General features: G+C 45.3%; 1 protein-coding gene across 2 annotated transcripts in view; it reads left to right on the forward strand.

Moving 5' to 3' along the window:
- The window catches only part of Stk36 (serine/threonine kinase 36), a 35,504-nt gene extending 19,617 nt beyond the window's left edge, over positions 1 to 15,887 (forward strand). Inside the window, exons 12-27 of one of the 2 annotated variants that reach the window (XM_006496039.2) lie at positions 1,189 to 1,368; positions 2,278 to 2,375; positions 2,823 to 2,928; positions 4,486 to 4,636; positions 5,006 to 5,133; positions 5,536 to 5,640; positions 6,388 to 6,486; positions 6,578 to 6,666; positions 6,911 to 6,974; positions 7,135 to 7,245; positions 10,579 to 10,653; positions 11,722 to 11,893; positions 12,135 to 12,282; positions 12,500 to 12,647; positions 13,003 to 13,749; positions 14,708 to 15,887. In XM_006496039.2, coding sequence (XP_006496102.1) covers positions 1,189 to 1,368; positions 2,278 to 2,375; positions 2,823 to 2,928; positions 4,486 to 4,636; positions 5,006 to 5,133; positions 5,536 to 5,640; positions 6,388 to 6,486; positions 6,578 to 6,666; positions 6,911 to 6,974; positions 7,135 to 7,245; positions 10,579 to 10,653; positions 11,722 to 11,893; positions 12,135 to 12,282; positions 12,500 to 12,647; positions 13,003 to 13,749; positions 14,708 to 14,851 — 2,565 coding nt within the window. In that variant the 3' untranslated portion in view covers positions 14,852 to 15,887. Of the gene's footprint in view, positions 1 to 1,188; positions 1,369 to 2,277; positions 2,376 to 2,822; positions 2,929 to 4,485; positions 4,637 to 5,005; positions 5,134 to 5,535; positions 5,641 to 6,387; positions 6,487 to 6,577; positions 6,667 to 6,910; positions 6,975 to 7,134; positions 7,246 to 10,578; positions 10,660 to 11,721; positions 11,894 to 12,134; positions 12,283 to 12,499; positions 12,648 to 13,002; positions 13,750 to 14,707 lie in introns of both variants that reach the window. The other variant, NM_175031.3, reaches the window with a different exon arrangement.
- Positions 15,888 to 24,292: the final 8,405 nt, after the last annotated feature.

Raw genomic sequence — 24,292 nt, forward strand, 5'->3', positions numbered from 1 at the left:
AGTCCTTTCTTCTAACCTGGGAGCTTAGGAGGCTAAGTAGATGTTCTCTGTCTCTCTCTGTCTCTGTCTCTGTCTCTCTCTCCCACCTTTTTTTTTTTTGAGACAGGGTCTCTCTACCAGACTAGCCCCAAATTCACAAGAGACCCACCTGCCTTTCACCTGCCTCTGCTGAAATTAAAAGTGTGTGCAGGTGGTTTCTTGAGCCTGGGAGATCGAAGCCAACCCGGGAAATATCATGAGACTTTAAAAAAATTAACCAATTATTATTAATGATTTTGGGGCCCATGCTGTAGTACATAGTAGAGGTCAGAGGGCAGCTTTGTGGGGTTGGTTCTCTATTTTATCTTTGTATGGGTGCTGAACATCACCTTCAGGTAGTCAGGCTTGTGCAGGGAGCATTTACCCACTGAGCCATCTCACCAGCACAGCCCATCTCTTGGAAAACAGAAAGTCTTTGGCTTCTGGGATAAGACACCCTGGATCAGAATTCATGAAAACCCAGCTTTTGATCTGTGACTAGGCTCTGGTCTATACAAATACATCTGTTCTCTATCTTTAAAATGAGTAGTTCGAGAATAAATCCCAAAATTGAAAACAGCAACATCAAACTATGAGACATTAGGTGTCAGCATTACACTCTTGAAGAATACCTATCTAAAAGTGTGAGCCCATCCTTAGAGTGCAGATTGCACACAGACACGTGGTGGGCTAAATCCCCCACGTGGAATGTTGGCAGTCCTTGATCTAGAGCTGAATGATGACTTGTTTCTCTGGAGTTAAATAACATTGTTTCATGTCTGTTTTAACTTTTCAGAAGTGTGTGTGTGTGTGTGTGTGTGTGTGTGTGTGTGTGCGCGCGCGCGCCTGCATGTCTGTGTGCCTGTGTGTGATCTTTAAGGTGAAGGGCTGGACAAGGGAGGGAACAGACAACATTGATACTAGGGCTGGTGGACAGATCTTGAGTCTCCTGCCCCTTGGGCACTGGTGTTTTCTATCAGGTGAGCTTCCATAGTTTTCTCTGGTGCAGTTCCCCTGTGCCTGTGTTTTCCCCTGGCTTTTCAACTTCTCCAAGAAGGAATGCAGACCTATTCTGCTCTGGTACCTCCCTGGAGACATTCAGTATTTGTGACTCTTCTCCCTTTCCCTATAATTATACCAATTGCTGTCTTCTCTCTCTTCTGCCCCCAGATCCTGAAAGGCGTTCTGGATGGTGTGTCCCACCTCCTTCCTGTACTCCGCATCCTGAGTAGTCTCCTATCCAGCTGCAATGACTCTGTGCTCTTGTATTCCTTCTGCCAGGAGGCAGGACTGCCTGAGCTGCCTCTCAGCCTTCTTAGGTACAGCCAGGAGAGTAGCAGCATCCAGCAGGTATATAGCCCAGCAGCCTCTGAAGACAAGGGGTGGTCCTTTTCCTTGGCTCCTTTCCTTGGTCTCCTTTCCTTGGCAGCTCTTTCTTGGAGCTGCAAATCTGTTTGACTCTGACCACCTCTTGTTATCTGTCCTCCTTTTTCTAATGACCAGACTGTCACTTACAGATTCTGGTACCCTCTGGGGCTCTAAGCAAGTAGTATCAGTCAGTGGAGTAGGTGAAGTAGGTAAGTAGTTATACAGCTGTTTAAGTTGTAGGGAGTATGAAAGACATCCCCACCTTAAATGGGGCTTCTTCTCAGCTCCAGACCATAGTTGCCATGTGGTAACACAGCAAGTTTGAGCCCATGTATCCAATCTGGTTTTCTAAGAGAAGAGAAAAGCCAGAACTTTAGGAAATGGATAATTTCCCACTATTAGAATAGTTGTATCAGAAGGCGGGAATTGGACTTTTTTTTTTTTTTTTTTTTACCTAATTTTCAAACCAGGACATTGAGGTTCAGAAATGAACTCCTGCAGTCACTGCACATGGCCACATGGCAGGTGGGAGAGCTAGGACCAAGGCTCAGTGTGTTTGGGACCAAACCTCTACTTCCTTGCATTGGGTTCTGCCATGGCTGAGCTCAGAGAACATCCCCCCCTCCCCTAGTTTTAGTGATAGTAAGACGGACCACATCAGCCTGGATGCCCCCTCTGCTGCTGAGTGACAGACTCGGTAAGGAACTGAAAAGGATAGTTTAATGGAAAGTAGCCCCTCTCCCCATCCAACATCTCCAGATGGTCTGTAACCGGCTTGGCTTCGTCCTTCCCATCCCTTTCCACCTTGACTGGCACTCTGCATGCTTTGTTGATGCTCTTCTGCTCTCCGTCTCCATTCTTCACATTGCCTTTTCTCCCCTTTCTTCACAGCAACCTTGGTATGGGGCGCTCTTACGGGACCTGGTGGCTGTGGTTCAGGCCTACTTTTCGTGCACCTTCAATCTGGAGAGGAGCCAGACAGGTGACAGGTGGGAAGATTTCTCTCCGTCTGGCTTCAATGTCCACTCTATTTCCTCCCCCTCATTAGGAGGCCAAGTGTGGAGGGGGGATGTGGGGCAGGGCTGAAGATGAGCTGAGTAACCTTCAGAATCTAGTTGGTCCTCATGAGGACCTTGAGACACTTAAAGCTTTTACCCAAGACATCAGACTCTGAGTCAGCAGTAACCCAGCGCAGATGGGCCTCAGTGGAAGGATCAAGATATGAACACAGCTGAGAGGGGCTTGAATGGTGTGTGTGTGTGTGTGTGTGTGTGTGTGTGTGTGTGTGTGTGTGTTAGCAGAGTTGGAAGGAGAAACATTCTGATGTGTTCCATGGCAGAGGTCTCCTGCCTTTCCAGAATTGACCCATTCGCCATAGTCATCCCCAAGCTTTTCGTGGGAGGATGGGAAGATGCCATGGGTTCATTCTTCCCCAGCCTACAGGTGTTTCAGGAGGCCGCCAGCCTCTTTTTGGACCTGTTGGGGAAGCTGCTGGCCCAATCAGATGATTCCGAGCAGACATTTCGAAGGGATAGCCTTATGGTAATTTCCTCTCGCCTCCAGATTTCTGTCTTTTCTATTTTTTTCTGCATTTCTCCCAGCCCCTGTCTTATGACTACATCCATACAATGAACATTGAATTTTCACTATGTGCCATATGCCACACGAGTAAGAGAGTCTCCATCTTGAAGAGACTAAAGATAGTCAAGAAGGGCTGGGCAGAGTGACATGTCTTAATTCCAGCACTTGGGAGGCAGAGGCAGGCAGATTTCTGAGTTTGAGACCAGCCTGGTCTACATAGTGAGTTCCAGGACAGCCAAGACTACTTAGAGAAATCATGTCTTGGAAAACCAAACCAAACCAAACCAAAGCAAAACAAAAAGTCAAGTAGGGAAAGTGAAGAGCCCACTAGAACTCTATACAGTGTAGAAGGGCCACTGAAGAAGATGCCATTGGTGCTACACAGGAGTCCTCAAACTGTGAAGGAGGAAGGCATGTGTGCTAACATTTCAAGAATGCATAGCAGTTTTGCCAGGTGGGTGGGGCAGGGAAGGAGATAGGCTGTTCTAGATAGAAAGAGCACTACACCTAAATTACAAAGGTGAATTACAGGGTCATTAAGTGGCTTGGCATTTATCGAGGGCCACAAATATAAGTGTCTCAAAAATAAATAATTAAAATTTAAAAAGCCAGGCATAGTGGTACATGCCTTTAATCCCAACACTCAGAAGGCAGCTGGATCTCTCTGAGTTCAGAGCCAGCCTGATCTCTACATATAATTGAGACAGCCAGGGCTAAGTAGTGAGACCCTTTCTCCAAAACAACACAACCGAAAAAGACCCTCATCTTGCAGAACATCTAGTGTTCTCCAACTAAGTCTCATGAACTACTAAAGTCCTCTGTCTCAGACCCTGAGTTAAGGACAGGAGAACGGAGGACTGAATGAGAGGGCAGCTGAGTTAGTCCAGAGGATACACACACAGATACATACACACACACACACACACACACAGCCAAGGAAAATGGCTGTGTGGTGGTTGTTGAAACCAGCAGTTGAGATCATAGCTAATTTTCTGCCCCAGTTAGTGAACCATTCCCTTTTCCAGTCTGAGATTCTAGTTTCCTATTCCTCTTCCTTTTGAGTCAGAAAGTTCTGAATATCCAGATGTTTTGACCAGTAAGTCACCATTGTAATTGGCCAGCATTTGTCACGTCATTTGAATACTGGGTTTAATGAGGCGTCTGGAATAATTGTCTTTCTTCCTGAATTTCTGAATTGTTATATCTATGTACCACATTTTAGAAACGTCATCTAGGGGAATGATGGCGAGAAAATAGAAGGATCAGTTAGATGAATATGAGAACATGTGCAAGGGTTGAATCTCAGTACACAGAGTGTGTGTGGAGGTGGGAGGGGGGAGAGGGAAGGACAAACAGAAAGGCAGTTGATGTATTTCCTCTAGGAGGAAGTCTTAGGTCAGAGAGCTGTCTCCAGGGCTCTTAACCCCTTTCCCAGGTTCCTGGGGTAGCACCTGTTCTCTTTAAAGAACAGTCAGTTTTCTGAAGCCCTGCTCTTAACTCTGCTCCTCTCTTCTTCAGTGCTTTGCTGTCTTGTGTGAAGCTGTGGACGGAAACAGCTGGGCCGTCTCCAAAGCCTTCTACTCCAGCCTGTTGACCACACAGCGCGCTGTGTTGGATGGCCTCCTTCACGGCCTGACAGTCCCACAGCTTCCTTTCCACACACCACCAGGTGACCCGACTTCCCCGCTCTGTAGTCTGCCTCTGTCCTTCCTACTTCCATCCTCTGGAATGGTGCCTGGTACTTCGCAGGTGCTCAAAAACCATCAATTGGAGTTGGGGGTGTAGCTCATTAGTGAGAGTGCTTGCCTAGCATGCATGAAGCCCTGTGCTTGGTGGGCTCTGGCACTCTGGAGGTGTAGATGCAGGAGGACCAAGTTCAAAGTTACCTTCATCTTCATAGTTTAAGGCTTGCCTGGGACATACTGAGACCCTGCCTCAAAACAAACAAAAAAAGCAAGACACAGCAAAAAATATCCTAGAAAATTGAATGTGTGAGAAACAACCAGCCCTTAGCAGTACACCCTGGCTTTCTCCACAGGAGCCCCACAAGTGAGCCAGCCGCTGCGGGAGCAGAGTGAAGATGTACCTGGAGCCATCTCTTCTGCCCTGGCAGCCATGTGTACTGCTCCTGTGGGGCTGCCCAGCTGTTGGGATGCCAAGGAGCAGGTCTGAGCTACAAATTCATAGTCCTTTCTTCCTGCATCATAGGAGCTGGGGGGGCTGACCACAGTTTCTGCTGAGAGACTGAAAAATAATACTCAGGATTTCCAGAAATAGACATTCCCGTGCTGGGCTGGGCCTCTTGTTCAGCACAGTATGGTTAGAATGCCAGAGTGTTGGCCCCTGGCTCAGCAGACTCTGCCCAGGTGATAGAGCTGTTAAAACCAAACTCGGGAAGATTCCGTTCTCCACTGGCCATGGAGACTGGGAATGATATGGGGCTTGAGATTCCTAGCGAACCCAAAAAGGGCCAGCACAAATCTGAGAGACCTGGCCAGCTGAAGAAGCGTGAGGGACAGAAGTGGAATAAGGGAGACAGGAGGGAGTTGACTATGTATGTCTCCATAGGTCTCTTGGCATTTGGCCAACCAGCTAACTGAAGACAGCAGCCAACTGAGGCCATCCCTCATCTCTGGTCTGCGACACCATGTCCTGTGCCTCCACCTTCTCAAGGTACTTCCTTCCCACAGCTTAGTAGCCCAATATCTCACATTTCTTTTAACTTCTGGGAAGGGAGGGGAGGCAGGAGAAAGGGAAGGGAAGGAAGGAGAGAGAGAGAGAGAGGAAGAATAGGAGAGGGAGGGAGAGAAAGAGAGGGAGATAGATAGATAGATAGATAGATAGATAGATAGATAGATAGATAGATAGATAGATAGGTTATCCATAGTGGACATGGTGATGCTTGCCTTTCATTTCCAGCACTCAGGAGGCAGAGGGAGGCTGATCTCTGTGGGTTTGAGGGCAGCCTGCCTGCCAGCCTCGTCTATACTATATAGTGAGTTCTGGGCCACCCAGAACTCAGAAGAGAAGGGTTTCATGGGAGGCATGGTTGAGAAGAGCAGGGCAGTCCACGTGATGCCATCCTGGTGACAGAGAGAGAGAGAGAGAACCTTTGGTGCTGTGGTGTCTGTTTTTTCCTTTCCCCTCTCATTGCACGCAGGCCCAGCCTGTGGAATGGTGCCACGCACATCCAGGATGGGTTTCCCTGCTTTGGAAACACTCCGAGGTGTGCTTTACTTAGGCTCTTCTTACTCCAGACATATTGACAGTCAAAATTGTTTCAACCCCCATGTGTGGACTCCAGCTCTACTGAGAGGCTTGCCTGCTTTTCAGCTGAGTCTTCCACCGCGGTAGTCTTCCTAGCGTGGTAGGACCCCAGTGCGGTTCTATCCACTGACAGCCTCCTTCCGGCCTCCCTAGGTTCTCTACGCCTGCTGCTATATTAGTGAGCGCCTGTGCCATATTCTGGGGCAAGAGCCCCTGGCCTTGGAGTCGCTGCTGATGTTAGTCCAGGGCAAGGTAAGCCAGGGCGATACCAACATGGTTGGGTGTCTCCTGGTGGTCCCATCTCACCCAGAGGTTGTTCTGACACCTCAGGTTCCCTCTGCAGGTGAAAGTAGCAGATTGGGAAGAGTCCACTGAGGTGGCACTTTACCTCCTGTCCCTTCTTGTCTTTCGGCTCCAAGATCTGCCTTCAGGGTGAGTCATAAACTCAGATCTCCCGTTCTTGGCTGAAGTTTTCCTCCCACAAAGCTAAACCTGACATATAGGGCATGGCACCCTTTAGCCTTTCCTTAGAAGGGACTAGCATTTCTCTATGAAGAACAGGCCTGGAGTCTCATCACCTTTTAACCTTGGAGGTAGACATGCAGCGTGGGTGGAGCGTGCAGTACCAGGGAGAGGAAGGACCCATTGTCACCTCCCATGCATCTCTCTGTTCCAGGATGGAGAAGCTGGGCAGTGAGGTTGCTACTCTCTTTACCCACTCACATGTCGTCTCTCTTGTGGTGAGTTCTCAGCCTTCTCCCTTCTTAACACCCTTCATCTGACCCTCTTGGGGGCAGGCAGCCATTCTTCTATCCGCAGCTGTCTCGGCAAGCATCTTCTACATGTCCCAAACACCATTTGGGTTCAGATGTCCCTCCTTTTCCTCCGCCTTTCTCACAGAATGCGGCAGCCTGTCTCTTAGGACAGCTTGGTCAGCAAGGGGTGACCTTTGACCTCCAGCCCCGGGAATGGATTGCTGCAGCTGCACATGCCTTGTCTGCCCCTGCAGAGGTGAGGCACTGGGGAAGGCCCAGACGTGTTTCCTGAGGCCAGCACCACAGCAGCCCTTCTGGGGACAGAGCATATCTGGGAATCCCGAAGGAAACTACAGAGTGGAAAAGGAGTCAAGAAGCCTTCCTTCCTCATCTCTGCCTCCTGACAGTGGGTTGTTCTGGGCCTGGGCTGCTCAGAGCTTCTTTTCTGATACAGAGCTTCCAAAGATGGAGGCAGGGAAGGGAAATAAAGGAAGCTGCCTAGGTACCTGGGAGAGAGGTTTCCTGCCTGCTTTGGTCCCCTCCAGGAGCTCACGCTCTGTGAGTGACGTTCTTCCTGATACTTTAATCATGTGCCTTCTGCTGCAACGTCCTACTCTTCTCCATAACTAACACCAAGTAGTGCGTTCTTCAGGAACATGGCCTGCTCTTTCTCTGTAACTAACATGTAGCAGTGTGTCCTTCAGGAACTCAGACTTCTGTTTTGCCTTCTTATTTTCCCTTTCAGGCCCTTTGGACTTCTTTGTTCTGGTTTGGGTTGTGTTTTGGTTTTTGGTGTTTGAGGCAGGGTTTCTCTGTACAGCCCTGGCTGTCCTGGACCTTACTTTGTCGTCTACACTGGCCTTGAACTCACAGAGATCTTCCTGCCTCTGCCTCCAGAGTGCTGTGGTTGAAGGCATGTGCCACCATTGCCTGACCCCTTTTGAACTCTTCCCTCACTCTGGAGAAAGGATAGACTTCATATTTCTATAAATGTAGAATTCACTGTTCTTTTTTTTTTTAACATCTTGCATTATATTCTCTTTTATAAATGGCACAAGAAGAGCTTTCTTTGGTAAGGAAATTAGATAACTAATTTATCATGGTAAGGCATTTAGATAACTTTTGTTTTGTTTTGTTTTAAAGATTTATTTATTATATGTAAATACACTGTAGCTGTCTTCAGACACACCAGAAGAGGGTGTCAGATCTCATTACAGGTGGCTGTGAGCCACCATGTGGTTGCTGGGATTTGAACTCTGGACCTTCAGAAGAGCAGTCAGTGCTCTTACCCGTTGAGCCATCTCGCCAGCCCTCACTGTTCTTTATAACTTATACATCACATCTCCCACAACACACTTGGAAGATTGGACACAGCAAATGCAGTAATAGGCACCTGCTTGTCCTTGATGAAGCTGGCCTTCAGAGGGGTTGTGTCACTAGCTAAAGCACTAACATTCACCCAGGAGCTCCTTCTCCCTGTTACCCCCTTAGATGGCTCCCCGGGTCCAGTATTCTGCCTTAGGGTTGGCTCCATCTTGTCGCTCTGTGGCACCCTCTCTGCCCACCTGGCTGTATTCCTGTGTTATCTCTCTAGCCTCTCGCCATCTCAAGGAGAGTTACCCTGTTATTTGTTCTCTTCACTGCCACCAGAGTGAGCTTTCTAAGGGGAAAATCATGCCATCCATTCAATCGATGGTTCTTGAACACAGACCTGTATGTTGAGTGTTTTGCAGTATTGGAAGTTCTGAGAATAAAGCAGTGGATATGAGATGTTATAAAATATTGCTATTTTGGGCACCACGGACCACCCCAGTTGGGTATGGGGGTCCCTGGAATGAGGGTCCTTGAAGCTAGGTGGGTAAGGACTAAGCGGTGACAAACAGAAACAAACACAGAGGCAGTTTGAATCTCAGTGTATTTTGCAGCTCTCAAGCGGGGGATTTTATACATTAAAAAACCAAACATTACATCTCTTAGGAACTATATCCAGTGAAACAATCACAAATACCAACAAAAATCATTTGGCACAGTAAAGCACAAAAATCATCCAAGCATTTCAACTCTGAAACTATGTTTTCAGTGAATCACAAACAGAACAGGTAACATCATTATAAATCATCAAAATATAACAATTCTGAAAGGATGTATTCAGTGGGGCAGTTGTCCAAGGCTAGTGGCATATTTCCAAGAGCAGGTTGATATATCTTTAATGGTCAGTGCTCTTAACCACAGAGCTAACTCTCCAGCCCCATGGTCAATTATTATTTAACATCTAATGCCTGATTTTTTATAAATCTTCAATGCGTAAATGTAAACTCTTTTAATTCTTTTTTTTTTTTTTTTTTTCGAGACAGGGTTTCTCTGTGTAGCCCTGGCTGTCCTGGAACTCACTCTGTAGACCAGGCTGGCCTTGAACTCAGAAATCCGCCTGCCTCTGCCTCCCAAGTGCTGAGATTAAAGGCATGCACCACCAACACCCAGCTTTTTAAATCTTTCTAATTAAGGCTTTCTTTACCATATACCAAAACCCACCTCCGATGACACATGTGTAGCCATATGAAATTTTATTGTTGGGAAAGTTTTTATCCATTACCATAGTTTTGTAAATGATTTAAAAAGTAAAGTGTTGGTTTCCCTGGGGATAAGGTCATGTTAGTGGCCCCATCTCTAGGGATGGTTTCTTACCCATTATTCTCACTTAAGATCTTGGCCTAGGCTACCAGGAACATGTAAATAAGAAAAGGAATAAGAGAAAACAAAACAGATAGATTGCCATGAGAACTATGGCTCAATAATTTTTCTCCGGTGAAGAATTCCACATCCAGTTCAAGGAGGGCTCCCCCTTTGAGGTCAGTCGCCTCAGTCTGTGGAACTTACCACACAGATCCAACTGGAGGTGGTGTGGCTTTCAAGAACAGGAGTCATGCTGTGTGAGTCTTTATTGGCTTCCCACTGCTTATAGGAAACACCTCAGACTCTGTAGACCACAGCAGTGTAGACTGGCACAGCCTATCTGATGGGGGGGTGGGGTGGGGGGGGAGCTTCAAAGCCTTTCCATTCACTTGTGGAATTTGCTATAGACTTTCATGCCCACCTGCTTCTCTGTGCTGTGCTCCGTATGTCTTAGGCTGTTCTGCTTTTCTACTGCCTCCTTCCCTTGTCTGACTTTAAATTTTTATCTACTTATTTTGGAGTGCTGGAGATTGAATTCAGGGCCTGGCACAACCTTGGCAAATGTCCTACCATTGCGCTACAGTCCAGCCCCATCTTTAAAATGTTGAATATGTATGTCTCTGTCTCTAAGAGATGCTGTTAAGCACATTCAACTGTGTAAACAATTCTTGTTTAGTAAACATCTTCCTAAACTAGAATTGTTTTTGGACCCAAAAGCTTTTATCCTCCTAGAATGTCTGTCTTTAGGAACATGATGAAAGAATAGGCAAAACCCAAGATTCCTGAATCCCAAACTTGTCCCATTCTGTCAGGCCAAGAAAGAGGTTTTTCTACGTACCGAGGTGCTGGGAGCCTGGTCTGGGTGCCTACCTCATCCCTCTTGAGCATCTCTGTTCCTCTTGCCTCTCTCCAACAGGTCCGGCTGACTCCGCCGTATAGTTGTGGCTTCTATGATGGCCTCCTCATTCTCCTGCTTCAGCTTCTTATGCAGGTACAGGTGGGTGGCGAAACTGAGAAGCAGCAGAGAAGGGAACTAGGTGGAGCTTGAAATCACTAGAATGTAGACATGAAGAAGCAACCCATGCTTACCTGTCCTCTCACACTGCTGTTAACTAGCTAGTTAACAGTTGTATTAGCCAGAAAAGGTCCCCTGCCCCCAACAGAACCCGGAAGTAAGCTGCCCAGCTGCACCCCCAGGGATCCAGCGGGAGAAAAGCAGTTTCTCTGGGGTTTGGGGCTTGTGAGCTTTTTCTTATTATTTAGATGAAATTTTTTCTTCACCCAAAGGATCAACAAGTTCTAGGCCAGCCTTGGCCATATAGTAAGTTTTAGGGCTAGCTTGAGGTACATAATAAGCTCTTATTTCAATGGGGAAAAAGTGTTTTTTTGGTTTTGTGTGTGTGTGTGTGTGTGTGTGTGTGTGTGTGTTTTAAATAAGCCTTGAAACAACTTCGCCTTGACATGAGCAGATCTAAACAGGCTAATTTCTTAGTTTTCAATAGGCACACACATAGGTTGAGAGGTCGGGTTAAGTTATAGCAAAGGATCATAAGCTGGGTGTGGTGGTGGACTTAAAATCGTAGGGTTTGGAAGCCTGAGGCAGGAGGATGGTAAGTTTGAGGGCAGCCTGAATACACAATGAGTACTATACAGAATACGTAATGAATTATTCTTTTCTTTGGTTGTTTGGTTTTGGTTTTTGGTTTTTGGTTTGTTTTTGTTTTGTTTTTTTTTTTTTTTTTTTGGAGATAGGCTTTCTCTGTGTAGCCCTGTCTGTGCTGGAACCCACTCAGTAGACTCAGAGATCTGCCTGCCCAGCTACTCTGTAGACCAGGCTGGCCTCAGATCTGTCTGCCTAGATGGATGCTATTTTCTAAAAAGAAGAGAGAGAAAGAGTGAGAGAGGAAAGATAAAGGGGAAATTGGGAAAGGAAAGGAAGGAAAATATGGCAATATTAGGTAGGAAGATGAAAGGATGGTTTCTGTGACTCTGTGTCCAGGATAGAGATAACAAAAAGGCATTTGGACCCCTGCCTTCTGCACGTCCTCTTCTCTAACAGGGGAAGCCTGGCCTGATCAGGGATGTGGTTGGTTCAGAGGTGTGGACCATTCTGTGGCACCGCTTTTCCATGGCCCTGAGGCTGCCCGAGGAGGTGTCTGCCCAGGAAGACGACCTGCTACTATCAAGTCCCTCCAGCCTAGAGCCAGACTGGACACTGATTTCACCCCAAGGTGGCTTTCTCTTACCATAGCTATGTTTGCACAACTTCCTTTTCAAAAGGGGGAAGCTTAGAACTGGGTTATCCTACAGATAATTGCTTCTACTGTGTGCAGAGAGGGTGTCAGGGACTATGATGGAGCTGCTCACCAATGGGGGACCAAAAGAACCAGACAGGTTTTGGGCACCTTGGATGATCGGGGCACCTGGTACTCTTGCTTGCTTTACTAGCTCTGCATTCTCTGTTGTTTTCAGGCATGGCAGCCTTGCTGAGCCTGGCCATGGCCATCTTCACCCAGGAGTCCCAGTTATGCCTGAGCCACCTGTCCCAGCATGGCAGTGTCCTCATGCTGACCCTGAAGCACCTGCTTTCACCCAGCTTCTTGCACCACCTGAGCCAGGCGTGAGTCTGAATTAGAAAAACAGCAGCATCAGGCTCTAAGGGGAGGAGGAAGCGAGGGCAGGAGAGGAGAAGAAGGCTAGAGGTAGAGCAAGGACTAGGCTGGAACCTAAGAGTTGCTGAGATTGGGAAAGTGGAGCTTCGAGAGCAAATGTGAAGAGGGAGAGGCAGTGTCTTAGAGGCAGCGTCTTAGAGCGAGTCTGTTTTCCTCCCTCCCTAGGCCGCAGGGGCCCGAGTTTCTCCCCGTTGTGGTGCTCTCCGTGTGCAAGCTGCTCTGCTTCCCTTTTGCCCTGGATGTGGATGCTGACCTCCTTGTAGGTGTCTTGGCTGACCTCAGGGCCTCGGAAGTGGTAGTCTGCCTGCTGCAGGTACATGGAGGAGTTCCCCCTGTTCACTGGTCTTTTATCTGGTTCTATTGGAACTCCGCCAAGAGGCCAGGTACTGGAGCACAGCTCCTTGGTCAGGAATTACTGCCCTACACTCTTTAGTGTTAGACCTTGGATCTTTGGAGGCAGAAATTGTGCCTCTGCAGAGCCAGGTGTAAGTGTAGAAAGAATCTGCTCTTGGGCTCCAATTTGGTTTCATGTTTTATGCTATGGGGAAAGGCTCTGCTGCCTTGAAGATTTCTTTCCTTGGCTTGGCATTTCTTTCTGCCAGCTTTTGCTCTCCTTTGCCATTGCAGAATATACCTCTCCCTCTTGCCTGAATGCTCATTTCTTCCAGGTCTGCTGCCACCACCTTTCGTTGTTACAAGCAGAGCTGCCCATTGGCCTCCTTACACGCCTGGCCCTCACGGATTCTGCCTCTCTCAAGCAGTTTGTGAACACAGTGGCCACCTCTTCTAGAGCCATCATCTCATTCCTCTCTGTTGTTCTCCTGAGTGACCAGCCCCTCATGATCTCTGACCTCCTGTCCCTGCTGACACACACAGCCCGGATTCTGTCCCCCAGCCACTTGTCCTTTATCCAAGAGCTCCTGTCTGGCTCTGATGAATCCTATCGGCCATTGCGCAGCCTCCTAGGCCACTCAGAGAACACTGTGCGGGTCCGTGCATATGGGCTCCTGGGACATTTATTACAGCACAGCATGGCCCTACGTGGGGCACTACAGAGTCAGTCAGGACTGCTCAACCTTCTGCTGCTAGGGCTTGGAGACAAGGACCCTGCCGTGCGACGCAGTGCCAGCTTTGCTGTGGGCAATGCAGCCTACCAGGCTGGGCCTTTGGGACCTGCCTTGGCAGCTGCAGTGCCCAGTATGACCCAGCTGCTTGGAGATGCTCAGGATGGGATCCGGCGCAATGCTGCATCAGCTCTAGGCAATCTGGGACCTGAAGGATTGGGCAAGGAGCTATTAAAGTGCCAAGTACCCCAGCGGCTCCTAGAAATGGCATGTGGAGACCCTCAGCCAACTGTCAAAGAGGCTGCCCTCATTGCCCTTCGAAGCCTCCAACAGGAGTCCTGTATTCATCAGGTAAAGCCAGAGGACTTATGAGCCATGATGATCAAAGGCCCTGAAGTTCACAGCACTTCTCTAGTGTAGGTTGTGAGGACCCAGGATACTTAGAAATGCAAAATACTCCCTATCTGGATGTAAGAAACTCAAAGACAGTGCTTTGGAGATGGGTTTCCTAATCCTAGAGAAGGGCAGGGATCTGGAAGGCTCCAGTGGGCTAGGGCATGCCTGAGACCCGGAGTCATAACTTATCTCTTCCAGACACAAAACAGAAGGGAGATGGGGAGAGGCAGAAGATACTGAGGGCCGCGAAGCCATAGCACAGCTTTACTGCCTAGGTTAAGCTATTATTCCCCTCTTTTTGCAGGTGAGGAAACTGAAGCGGAACTAATTTAGTAACATGTCAGAGTTACAGAGCTCCCAGGTGGAACAGGGCTTTGGAACTCCTGAGTCTGGGTCTAGAGCCTGTTCTCACTAAATACGATGCTGTCTTGCTTCTACTTATGTTGAGTCTCTAAAAAAACCCATGGGATTCACAAATCTGAGCTATCACAGAGTAGAATTGGTTGGTGTGATATTGTTCTAACCGCAGGCATTTGACAGGCTGGTAATGAACTAAAAGACTTTCTGGCAGTCAATGTGAGGAAACAATGAAATGGTGGGAAATGAAGGACCTACTGGGAAACAGAGGGTCTGGTTTACTGTCTGATACTACTGCTTTCTTTAACCCCTTCCTGGGGACAGGTGAATGGGTCGCCTGGTGCATTGTTTTTATGGCCAGAACCCAGAGAGAGTAGAAATAAGTACCTGGGTGTTGTTGAGTCATAGCCCCTGAAACTTCTTGTCTTGACCAGTCTATTCCAAATCTGTGAGAGGCCTGTTTCGCTTTTCTCAGTTAAGGGCGAATCCCTGGCATGTGCCAACACTGCCGTTTCTCACCCTTCTGTCATGTTCTGTCATGTGCTTTAACTTGCAGGTGCTGGTGTCGCTGGGTGCCAGTGAGAAGTTAGCCTTGCTCTCTTTGGGGAATCAGTTACTGCCGAATAGCAGCAACAGGCCTGCCTCCGTCAGACACTGCAGGAAGCTCATCCAACTCCTGAGGCCAACCCACAGCACATGAGCCCGCACTCCTGGGGTTACCTCCAGCCTTCACTGTCCTACTGTTGCCAAGATTTCCTTATTCTCCTACCCAAGCTACTAACTCAGCCAAGAGCTGATGAGACTGAGAAAGAGTGCTGAGCTGCCAACTCCCCTCCAAGTGAGAAACTAGAAGAGATTTTCTTATTAAAGCTTCCTTTCCCTAGACTTATGATGACTTGAATCAGTAAACTTCATCACTGTTGGTGCCAGAGAAAATCCCTTCCTCTCTACACGTAGGGATCTTTCCTCCAGTAATGGGCCCTCAACCCCAGGACCATGCCATCCACCCAGGCCTTAAGGGAAAAAACTACCTCTGCCTTACTGGCTCTCCTGTAATCTGCCCGGCTACTTTTGCCTTAAGTACACTACTGACCTCTGTTTCAGCTCTGCCCCATGGGGATAAATGTCATTACCCCTATTGTTGAGGGGTTCCTCAGCTCGTAGCCTACCTGAAGCTCCCAAGGTAAGGGGTGGGAAGCTTGGGCCCTTTTCTAGCTTCTCTGACACCGGAAGCCCTGTACCCTGTTCACACAAGATCCTGGTTTAGAGAATTGTTTATACCTTTCAAGGAAAGGCCAGTGGAGCTAATACAGACACGACTGGGGCTAAACAGAGGTAAAGCAAGGTGCTTTGAGATAATACAGTCATTTTAGTATTTAATGCAGTGTCAATGGATATGGAACCCTAGCTGCTTTGAAAATTTATGGAGACTGGCGTTTACCAGAAAAAAGTGTTTGACTGTCCCATTAGTTAGACTCGAATGTAACCAGTTTACCTGAAAGGTCGTTGGGCAGACACATTAGAATCTAACTGCATGTGTATTAGGAAGCTTGACTGAGATAAGCTTCCAGGTCCCCGATTTCTCCATCCAGTAAAAGGAGAGGCTCCTCTTGGTACCGCTCAGCGATCAGTGCTTGCTCCTAGGTATGGGGTGCTCGGGTTCAGTCCCCAGCTGATGGGAGGGGGAGAAAGGTGCCTTTCTGTCCTTCCTTAATTAAAGGTTTTAAGAAATGAAAGATGAGTGTGATTATCTGTATTTTATAAGGAGTTTTCTCATCTACTGTATTTAGTTATATCTTAGCAAGAGAAAGATTTCTTTAAAACCCTCCTTAATTTCCTGCTTTCTTTCTCTCTATATATATGTAATATATAATAATGTATATTATATATATACATATGTGTAATATATATACATATATACACACACATATATATAATTTTTGCTTGTTTGTTTGTTTGTTTGTTTTGAGACAGAGTTTCTCTGTGTAGCTTCCTAGAATGCACTCTGTAGACCAGGCTGACCTTAAACTCAAGAGATGTGTTTGCCTCTGCCTCCTGAGAGCTGGCATTAAAGATGTGCACCATCATCACCTGGCCCATATTTTATTTTAATTCAGTGCTTGCACGTGGACGCACCACACACACACACACACACACACACACACACACACACACACACACACACACAAAACCTTCCTGTGTACCAGATACTGTTTGAAGCACTAGAGGTAGAACTGTGCCTGACACAGGGTTTCCATTCTGACTGGAAAACCAGGAAGCCTATTAAAATAAATAAGTGAACTGAAGCTGAATGGAATGGCAGCTACTGAAGAGGCTGAGGCAGGAAGATAACATTTTTCAGGAGTCTAAGACCAGCCTTTTCGACATAGCAAGAGCCAATCTCACAGAATAAACTAATTAAATAAACTGTGTAGAAAGGTGATTTAAAAAGTGCTCTGCAATAAAAACAAAGAAAGGGGTTTAAAAAGCTGGATGGTCAGGGTAGGCCCTTTCCTGGAAGGTGCATTTGAGGTCACACTTGAAGTAGAGAGCACAGTGCAGTTACCCAGGTAGAGAGGACAATGTGTCAAAGGCCCTCAGGGAAACAGAAGCATGCCTGTCATTTTGTGAGGAAGCCAGTTTACATAAAGCAAAGTTGGAAGACATGGCATTGTTTTCCTATGTTCGGCGACTGATGCATGTAACTAACTCCATCACTAGGTAGTCTGAAGCAGGAGTGTGAAAGCCAGCTTAGACTATATAGTAAGGCCCTGTCTCAGGAAGAAAAGAGCGTAGGAAAAGTGAAGAGGGCACGAAGGTGGTGATGGGGCAGATGCTGCAGGCCTTGTATGCCTGGAGAGTTTTTCTAAATGCTGTTGGGATCGATGGGAAGGCTCAGAACAGAGGAACATACCATTTACCTTATGCTCTTAAGAAAGGGGTGGGGTTTACTCGGGGCTGCGAAAATGGCTGTGTGTAATGTGCTTGCTTCACATTTAACAGCTGGGCATAACGGTATGCTGCTGTAATCTGAGCACTGTGCAGGCACAGACAGGCAGATCCTCTGGCTTTGCTGGGCTGCCAATCTAACCAAAAGAGGTCCAGGTTCAGTGAGACTCTATCTAAAATATAAGGTCGGGGGCAGCCCAGGTGATAGGCAATCGTATCTTTTTATTTTATTATTTTTTGAAACAAAGTCTTGTTATGTAGCCTTCCCTGGCTTGGAACTCACTATGAAGACTAGGTAAGCTAACAACTCAAAGAAGTCCTCCTGCCTCTCTCTGCCTCCAAGCGCCAGGGTTAAATGCATGCAGCACCACATACAACAGAATGGCATCTGAACTGGGTCTATTGACAAAGTAGTCAGGTTTTACATAAAGTTTGAATATAAGGCAAACAACGTCTTGGCTGGTTGGACGTGGGAAGGTAACTAAAGATCAAGCAGAGAAGGATACCTCAAGGTTCTGGCCTGAGTAATTGGAAGGATTAAACTTCCAGTTACTGAAAGAAGGAAGGTACCAGAGGAGTGGTGATGGGTGGGGAGATTTCAGCTTTGGTCACCTTAAGTCTTTTGGCTGGGAATTTTCAAAATAAGTCAAAGGAGGTAGAGGTGTGGGTGATACACTTCTATAACCCCAACTCTAAGAAGAAAAGTCAGGAGAATAAGTTCAATGCCTGATCAATTTTGGGGGATGGTGCTCATGACGTGGAGGACAGAGGGCAACTTCCGATATATCTATTGCCCTCTAATTTTTAGAAATGGCCTCAGTGAACCAAACCCTGCCCACCCCCTCACACACACACACACACACACAGACACACACATACACACACACTAGTGTACACACAATAATGGGTCAATGAATATCATCACTACTTGAATAGATACCAGCTCTCTTTTTTTTTTAGGTTTTTTAAGACAGAGTTTCTCTGTGTAGCCCTGGCTATCCTGGAACTCACTCTGTAGATCAGGTTGCTGAAATTCAGAGATCTGTCTGCCTCTGTCTCCCAAGTGCTGGGATTAAAGTAGTGTACCACCACTACCCAGCTCCATATTCTCTTTGTTGTTTGGCCATTTAAACAAATTACAGCCATTTATTCATAAGTACTTGGTATTAACAATAGGGCTGCTTGCTTTTGAACAAAATTACTGTACTAAGTGACAAAACAGAAACAGTTTAACATTAACTACTTCATTTTGCATTAGTATTATTTACTCAGTTTGTTCAGATGGTGAGCTAAACAACATTGGCAGACTGTCTTACCAGACTCAGTATTGGGGCCGAAGAGACAGCTTGGTACGAAAAGTACTTGCTGTGTAAGGGTCTGAGTTTTATTGCTAGAAACATGTAAACACAAGGCACTATGATGCATGAACATCTACACACATGTGTGCTCAGTATAAAGTAGTTTGATACAGTTTGTACCATTTTATTAAAGAAAATTGTTTAGTTAGCCAGCACAATTTCCTACAATTAGACTTCTTGATAGGTATTAGAATGTTATTTATTCTCTTCCACTTATATATAATAATATATAGTATATAATTATGATATGTAATTAATATACATAATATATAATATATAAAATATAATTCAGGGTATATATTTGAATAATATAGAATATATAATATAGAAAATAGAATATAACATGATATATAATATGTGATCATGGTGTGACATGATTATATATGTAATATATATAACACACATACATATTATATATGTGTGAATAGATATTTTTATATATAACATGATATATAATATGTGATCATGGTGTGACATGATTATATATGTATTATATATAACACACATATATATTATATGTGTATTATACATGTATGTATATATATATATTTTTTAAACTGGAACAGGATTCACATACATACACATATTCAATACCCCTCTCTCTTTGAGAGACAGGGTCTCCTATTACCTCAAACTCAATATACAGGCAGAGCTGGACTTGGACTCCTGATCTTCCTGCCAGGAACTACCTCCTGAGAACTGGGGTCATGGGTACTATCACACTTGTCCATATTTTCTTCTGTGTGTTTTGTGTGCGTGCATGTGTGTAGCTACACTCACCCAGATGAGACTGTAAAGAGGCTGGATAGAGGTTCACATTGGGATATTTCCCTCAGTTGTTCCTTCACCTTATTTTCTAGAATAGGGTCTCTTTCACTGAGCCTAGAGCTTTACATTTCTGCTAGAATGGCTGGCCAGCAAGCTCTATCCATCTTGGGAGTGCTGGGATTGCAGACGTGCGCTATCATATATGTGGGGTCCTCATGCTTGCACAGCAAACACTTTACCCACAGAGCCATAACCCCAGACCCTATATTTTCTTTTTTTCCCATAAAAAGTCTCTCTCTAGGACTGGGGTTCACTAACTAGGCTAGGGTGGCTAGCCAGCAGGCCTCAAGAGTGTCCTATCTCAGCTTGTATTGCTGGTATTACAAGCACATGCCACTCCATACTGGCATTTTTGTAGGTGCTGGGAATTGAACTCAGGTCCTTCTTTAGTCTTGTACAGTCTTGTACAGTCTTGTATCTTACCAACCTCCCATTTTTAAAATATGAAAATATATTGGTTGTTGAATCTTGGATATTGGCCACTTACTCTAGTTAAATGATGTCATTAGAAATATTTATCTTGGGCTGGGGAGATGGCTCAGCAGGGTAAGAGCACAGACTGCTCTTCCGAAGGTCCTGAGTTCAAATCCCAGCAATCACATGGTGGCTCACAACCATCTGTAATGAGATCTGATGCCCTCTTCTGGGGTGTCTGAAGACAGCTACAGTATATTTAATATAATAATAAATCTTTTTCAAAAATTTACCTTTTAGCCGGTCGTGGTGACACATGCCTTTAATCCTAGCACTCAGGAGGCAGAGGCAGGTGGATTTCTGAGTTTGAGGCCAGCCTGGTCTACAAAGTGAGTTCCAGGACAGCCAGGGCTACACAGAGAAACCCTGTCTCGAAAAACAAAAAACAAACAAACAAACAAACAAACAAATTACCTTTTGAAAATTTCATTCTTCAGACTGACATGTCTGTGCTTAAATCAGAACTCACCTTTGTGTTTCCCTAAGACGTCTCTGAGTGGGCAAATTACAGAGAGAGAGAGAGAGAGAGAGAGAGAGAGAGAGAGAGAGAGAGAGAGAGAGAGAGAGAGAGAGAGAGAGAGAGAGAATATCTGCTTTAGCTTTGGCTGTCCTGGAACTCACTCTATGAACCAAGATGATCTGTTTGCTTCTGCCTCCCAAGTCCTGCACCACTACTGCCCAGCTGTGTTTTGTTTTGTTTTGTTTTGTTTTGTTTTGTTTTGTTTTGTTTTGTTTTGTTTTGTTTTAAGAGATTCATTTGTTGAATCTACCACATAATGTCTGGTACCAGGTATCCAATCTATGGTTTCATGTATGCTAGGCAAATACTCTACCAAGTGAGTTATATGGCCAGCCCATAAATACGGTATTTTTATTATTTAAAAGAGTTTTTACATTTAAATATATTTTGATCATATTTGTCCCCTCCCCCAAGTCCTTCCAGATCCTCTCCTCCATACTCACCTGACTTTAAGTTTGTTCTTTCATTCCTTCTCTCTCTCTCTCTCTCTCTCTCCTCCCTCCCTCCCTCCCTCCCTCCCTCCCTCCCTCTCTCTCTCTCTTTCTTTCTTTCTTTTTTTCTGAGACCGGGCTTCTCTGTGTATCCCTCGCTGTCCTGGAACTCACTCTGTAGACCAGGCTGGCCTTGAACTCAGAAATCAACCTGCCTCTACCTTCCAAGTGCTGGGATTAAAGGCATGTGCCACCACTGCCTAGCTAAGTTCTTTCTTAAAAGAACAAACCAAAACCCTGATAGAACAATAGAATGCTCAAAACCCAGAAAACAATATACATCACCTACAAAAGCAAAAACAACAACAAAACAAACACCAAACTGTAACCAAATAAAAGTGCATATAAAAAACAAACTGAGGAGCCCACATTTTTGTCAGTCAATCAACTACTCCTGAACATTAGACCTGCCCTGAGTGGTTGTTATATCTAGTGCCATTCCATTGGAGGAAACTGATTTTCCTCCTCCCAGCAGGTATAAAGGACAGCTCCATTGCTAACCTTTATCTTAGTAGCCAGGTTTACATTCATTCATTCATGCAAAACATATAACAATAAAATGTAATAAGATGAAACAAAAGCTATCACATCGAAGCCAATAGACAGAAGTAAAGGAGTAAGAGAGATCACAGAAGTCGAGATCCACTCATTCGCATGCTCAGGAATTCTATAAAAACTGCCCAGAGGGCCTGGTACAGACCCACGCAGATCCTGTGCTTGCTGCTTCAGGCCCTGTGAGTCCATATGAGCTCTGCTCATGTTGATTTGGAAGGCCTTCTTTCCTTGGTGTCCTCTGTCCCCGGCTCTTACACTTTCTGTCTCCCTGAGCTCTGAGGGGAGGGATTTGAAGGAGACATCCCATTTAGCACTGAGTGTTGCAAGGTCTCTCCCTCTCTGCATACTGTCTGTCTGTGGGCCTCTGTACTGTTCCCATCTGCTGCTGGAGGAAGCTTCTCCGATGAGGGTTGAACAAGGCACTGATCTAAAAGTATAGCAGAACGTCATTAGGAGTCTTTTTTTTTTTTTTTTTGGTTTTTCGAGACAGTGTTTCTCTGTGTAGCCCTGGCTGTCCTGGAACTCACTTTGTAGACCAGGCCAGCCTCGAACTCAGAAATCCACTTGCCTCTGCCTCCCGTGTGCTGGGATTAAAGGCGTGTGCAACCACGCCCGGCTTAGGAGTCATTTTTATCACCAATTTTTTTTAGATCAGTATTATTTTGGTTTTGCCCCACGTGCTTGGGATATTTAGTCTCAGATTCTTTGTTGCCTAAAAGCAGTGTCAGGTATGAGTTCTGTCTCATTGAGTGGGCCTAAGTAAGTCAGATCAGTTATTGGTTAGTTATTCCAATAAGCTTTGTGTCACCATTGCCCTATCATATCTTACAGGTAATACACCACTGTAGATAGAACATTTGTGACTGGCTTGGTGTTTATATTTCTCTTTTGACAGTATCGTTGTACTTTCCTGTAACAAATATGTATAGGGGTGAAGTCTCTAGCTGGTTACCATATCTTCATGTTCAACTAGTTATGTGGGTGTACTGTCAGTTTGCAGAGAACAACCTATTGTTGTCTTGGCAACAGCCTGAGTTGTTTGGGGGAATCCCGTGGAGCACCTTTGGCAAACAACTCAATTAGATGACATGTACTCTATGTTAAAGCCTATTTTTTTCCATAAAGGATCAGGAGGAGCTTGTGAAATATTCTCATATTCAGACAGTTCATTAAATACAAGCTTGAAATCATTTATCTGCTCTACACAAATTTTATGAACAATAATTGACTGTAAGGATAGACAGTAAGAGAAGGGGCCCCTTGTCTTTGGGAGCACACATTTAGCAGTATATCAGCAACTTCTTTATCCAGCAATTGATGCTTGAAGTGCTGTCACAGTGTGGAGAGCTTGGAGTGAGCAGTCTGACAGCGTGGAATTTGGAGAATGTCTGAAAGGCTGAAGAATCTGCACCAGTGTTGGTTCTGTGTGTATGAGTGTTTTAACTTTTCCAGGAGTGGAAGAAGGCTTAAAGTTTTCAATCACAAAACTAGAGAAAGTGACACCATAAGCCCCTGATCCATGCATGAGTTTACACAGTGAGCTGTCACGAGCATTTTTCTGTACTGGATTGCTCTGTGCATTTCTTTCTTTCTTTTTTTTTAATTGTTACTATTGTTGTTTAAAAAGCTATTCAAAATAATCTGAAAGTTAAAGGAAAGTAAGAATAGTGCAGAGAACCTCAGCCCACCCTTTGTCCAGGGTCATGCTAGTATTTTGTCACAGAGGAGAGTAGCAGCTAGAGGTCTGATCACCTGGATTCAATCCAGGAATCCCACTAGGTGGCAGGAGAGAACTGACTCTTGAGAGCTGTCCTCTAACCTACAGTAGTGCTGTGGTGGATATGCACTTGTATATATATATATATACAAACACACACACACACACACAGAGAGAGAGAGAGAAAGAGAGAGAGAGAGAGAGAGTGTCACCCAAGGCTACTCTGTGTTGTTGTGGCATCCATCTTTGGCTGCCAGGCCAAGAAGATCTGACAGATCTTTCTGTGAAGCAGGAATTTGGAAGGACTGTCCTGTTCTGTCTCAGGAAAGCATGTCAATGACTTCCCTGTGTCTTGATGTTTACAGTTTGGACAGCATATTCTCCAGTAAGGGGCAGTTTTTTACCCAGTAGCCAGCTTTGCCACATTTGAAACAAACTCCAGATAGCGGTTTCTTTGGTGCCCATCATCTTCTTCAGAGTAGAACAGAGGTGCTGGTGGGAGCTAGCATGTCTGTCAGAAAAGTGTTTTATTGTTAAAGCATCTTACCTACCATATTCTCCAGTATTTGAGGACCACCTATCCAACTAAAGTATATCTAAACAGAGAAATGTTGTTTGTTTCTAGATGTATACTTTCTGTTAACTTTGAAAACATATACAAGAGGCTAAATAAAGCTTATTCTTGTAATTAACATGTGACTAGCTATTGACTTGCATTTCTTAATTATCCTAAACAGTTTACAATAGTAGGTTCTATAGGATTAGAATGAGTTATATATTTAAATAAGTTGCATAAGCATATATACCTTAAACAATAATTCAATCATATATACAGTATGTTGTAGCAAATATAACCTTAAATTTCTATCATACAAAAATTTTATACCAATCTAAAATATTTGAGACTCATTGCTTCCTTAGTCTCAAAGTAGATATAATCCACCCTTCTTTTCCTCCCATCCTTTTATCTTCCCTTTGTCCTTTCATTCCCTCCCCCCTTCCCCTAATGATAGAAGAGAACCAGGGATAGAGGAGAGAAAATGACAGAGAGAAAGAGATCCCGGAATCTAACCTCTTTTACTTTGTTTCCTCCCTGACCAAGAACAATAACAACTTATCATCAACCCCCCTAAATGACAACTAATATCCACAACCCACCAAAAGTCCAAAACAACCCACCCCACTTCTGGGGAATGAGCATGTCGTTTTCTTTAAATTGCTCCCTGCTGTCTGGGGGTGAAGGCATCTG

Source organism: Mus musculus, chromosome 1, assembly GCF_000001635.26.
Source record: "Mus musculus strain C57BL/6J chromosome 1, GRCm38.p6 C57BL/6J".
NCBI lineage: Eukaryota > Metazoa > Chordata > Mammalia > Rodentia > Muridae > Mus > Mus musculus.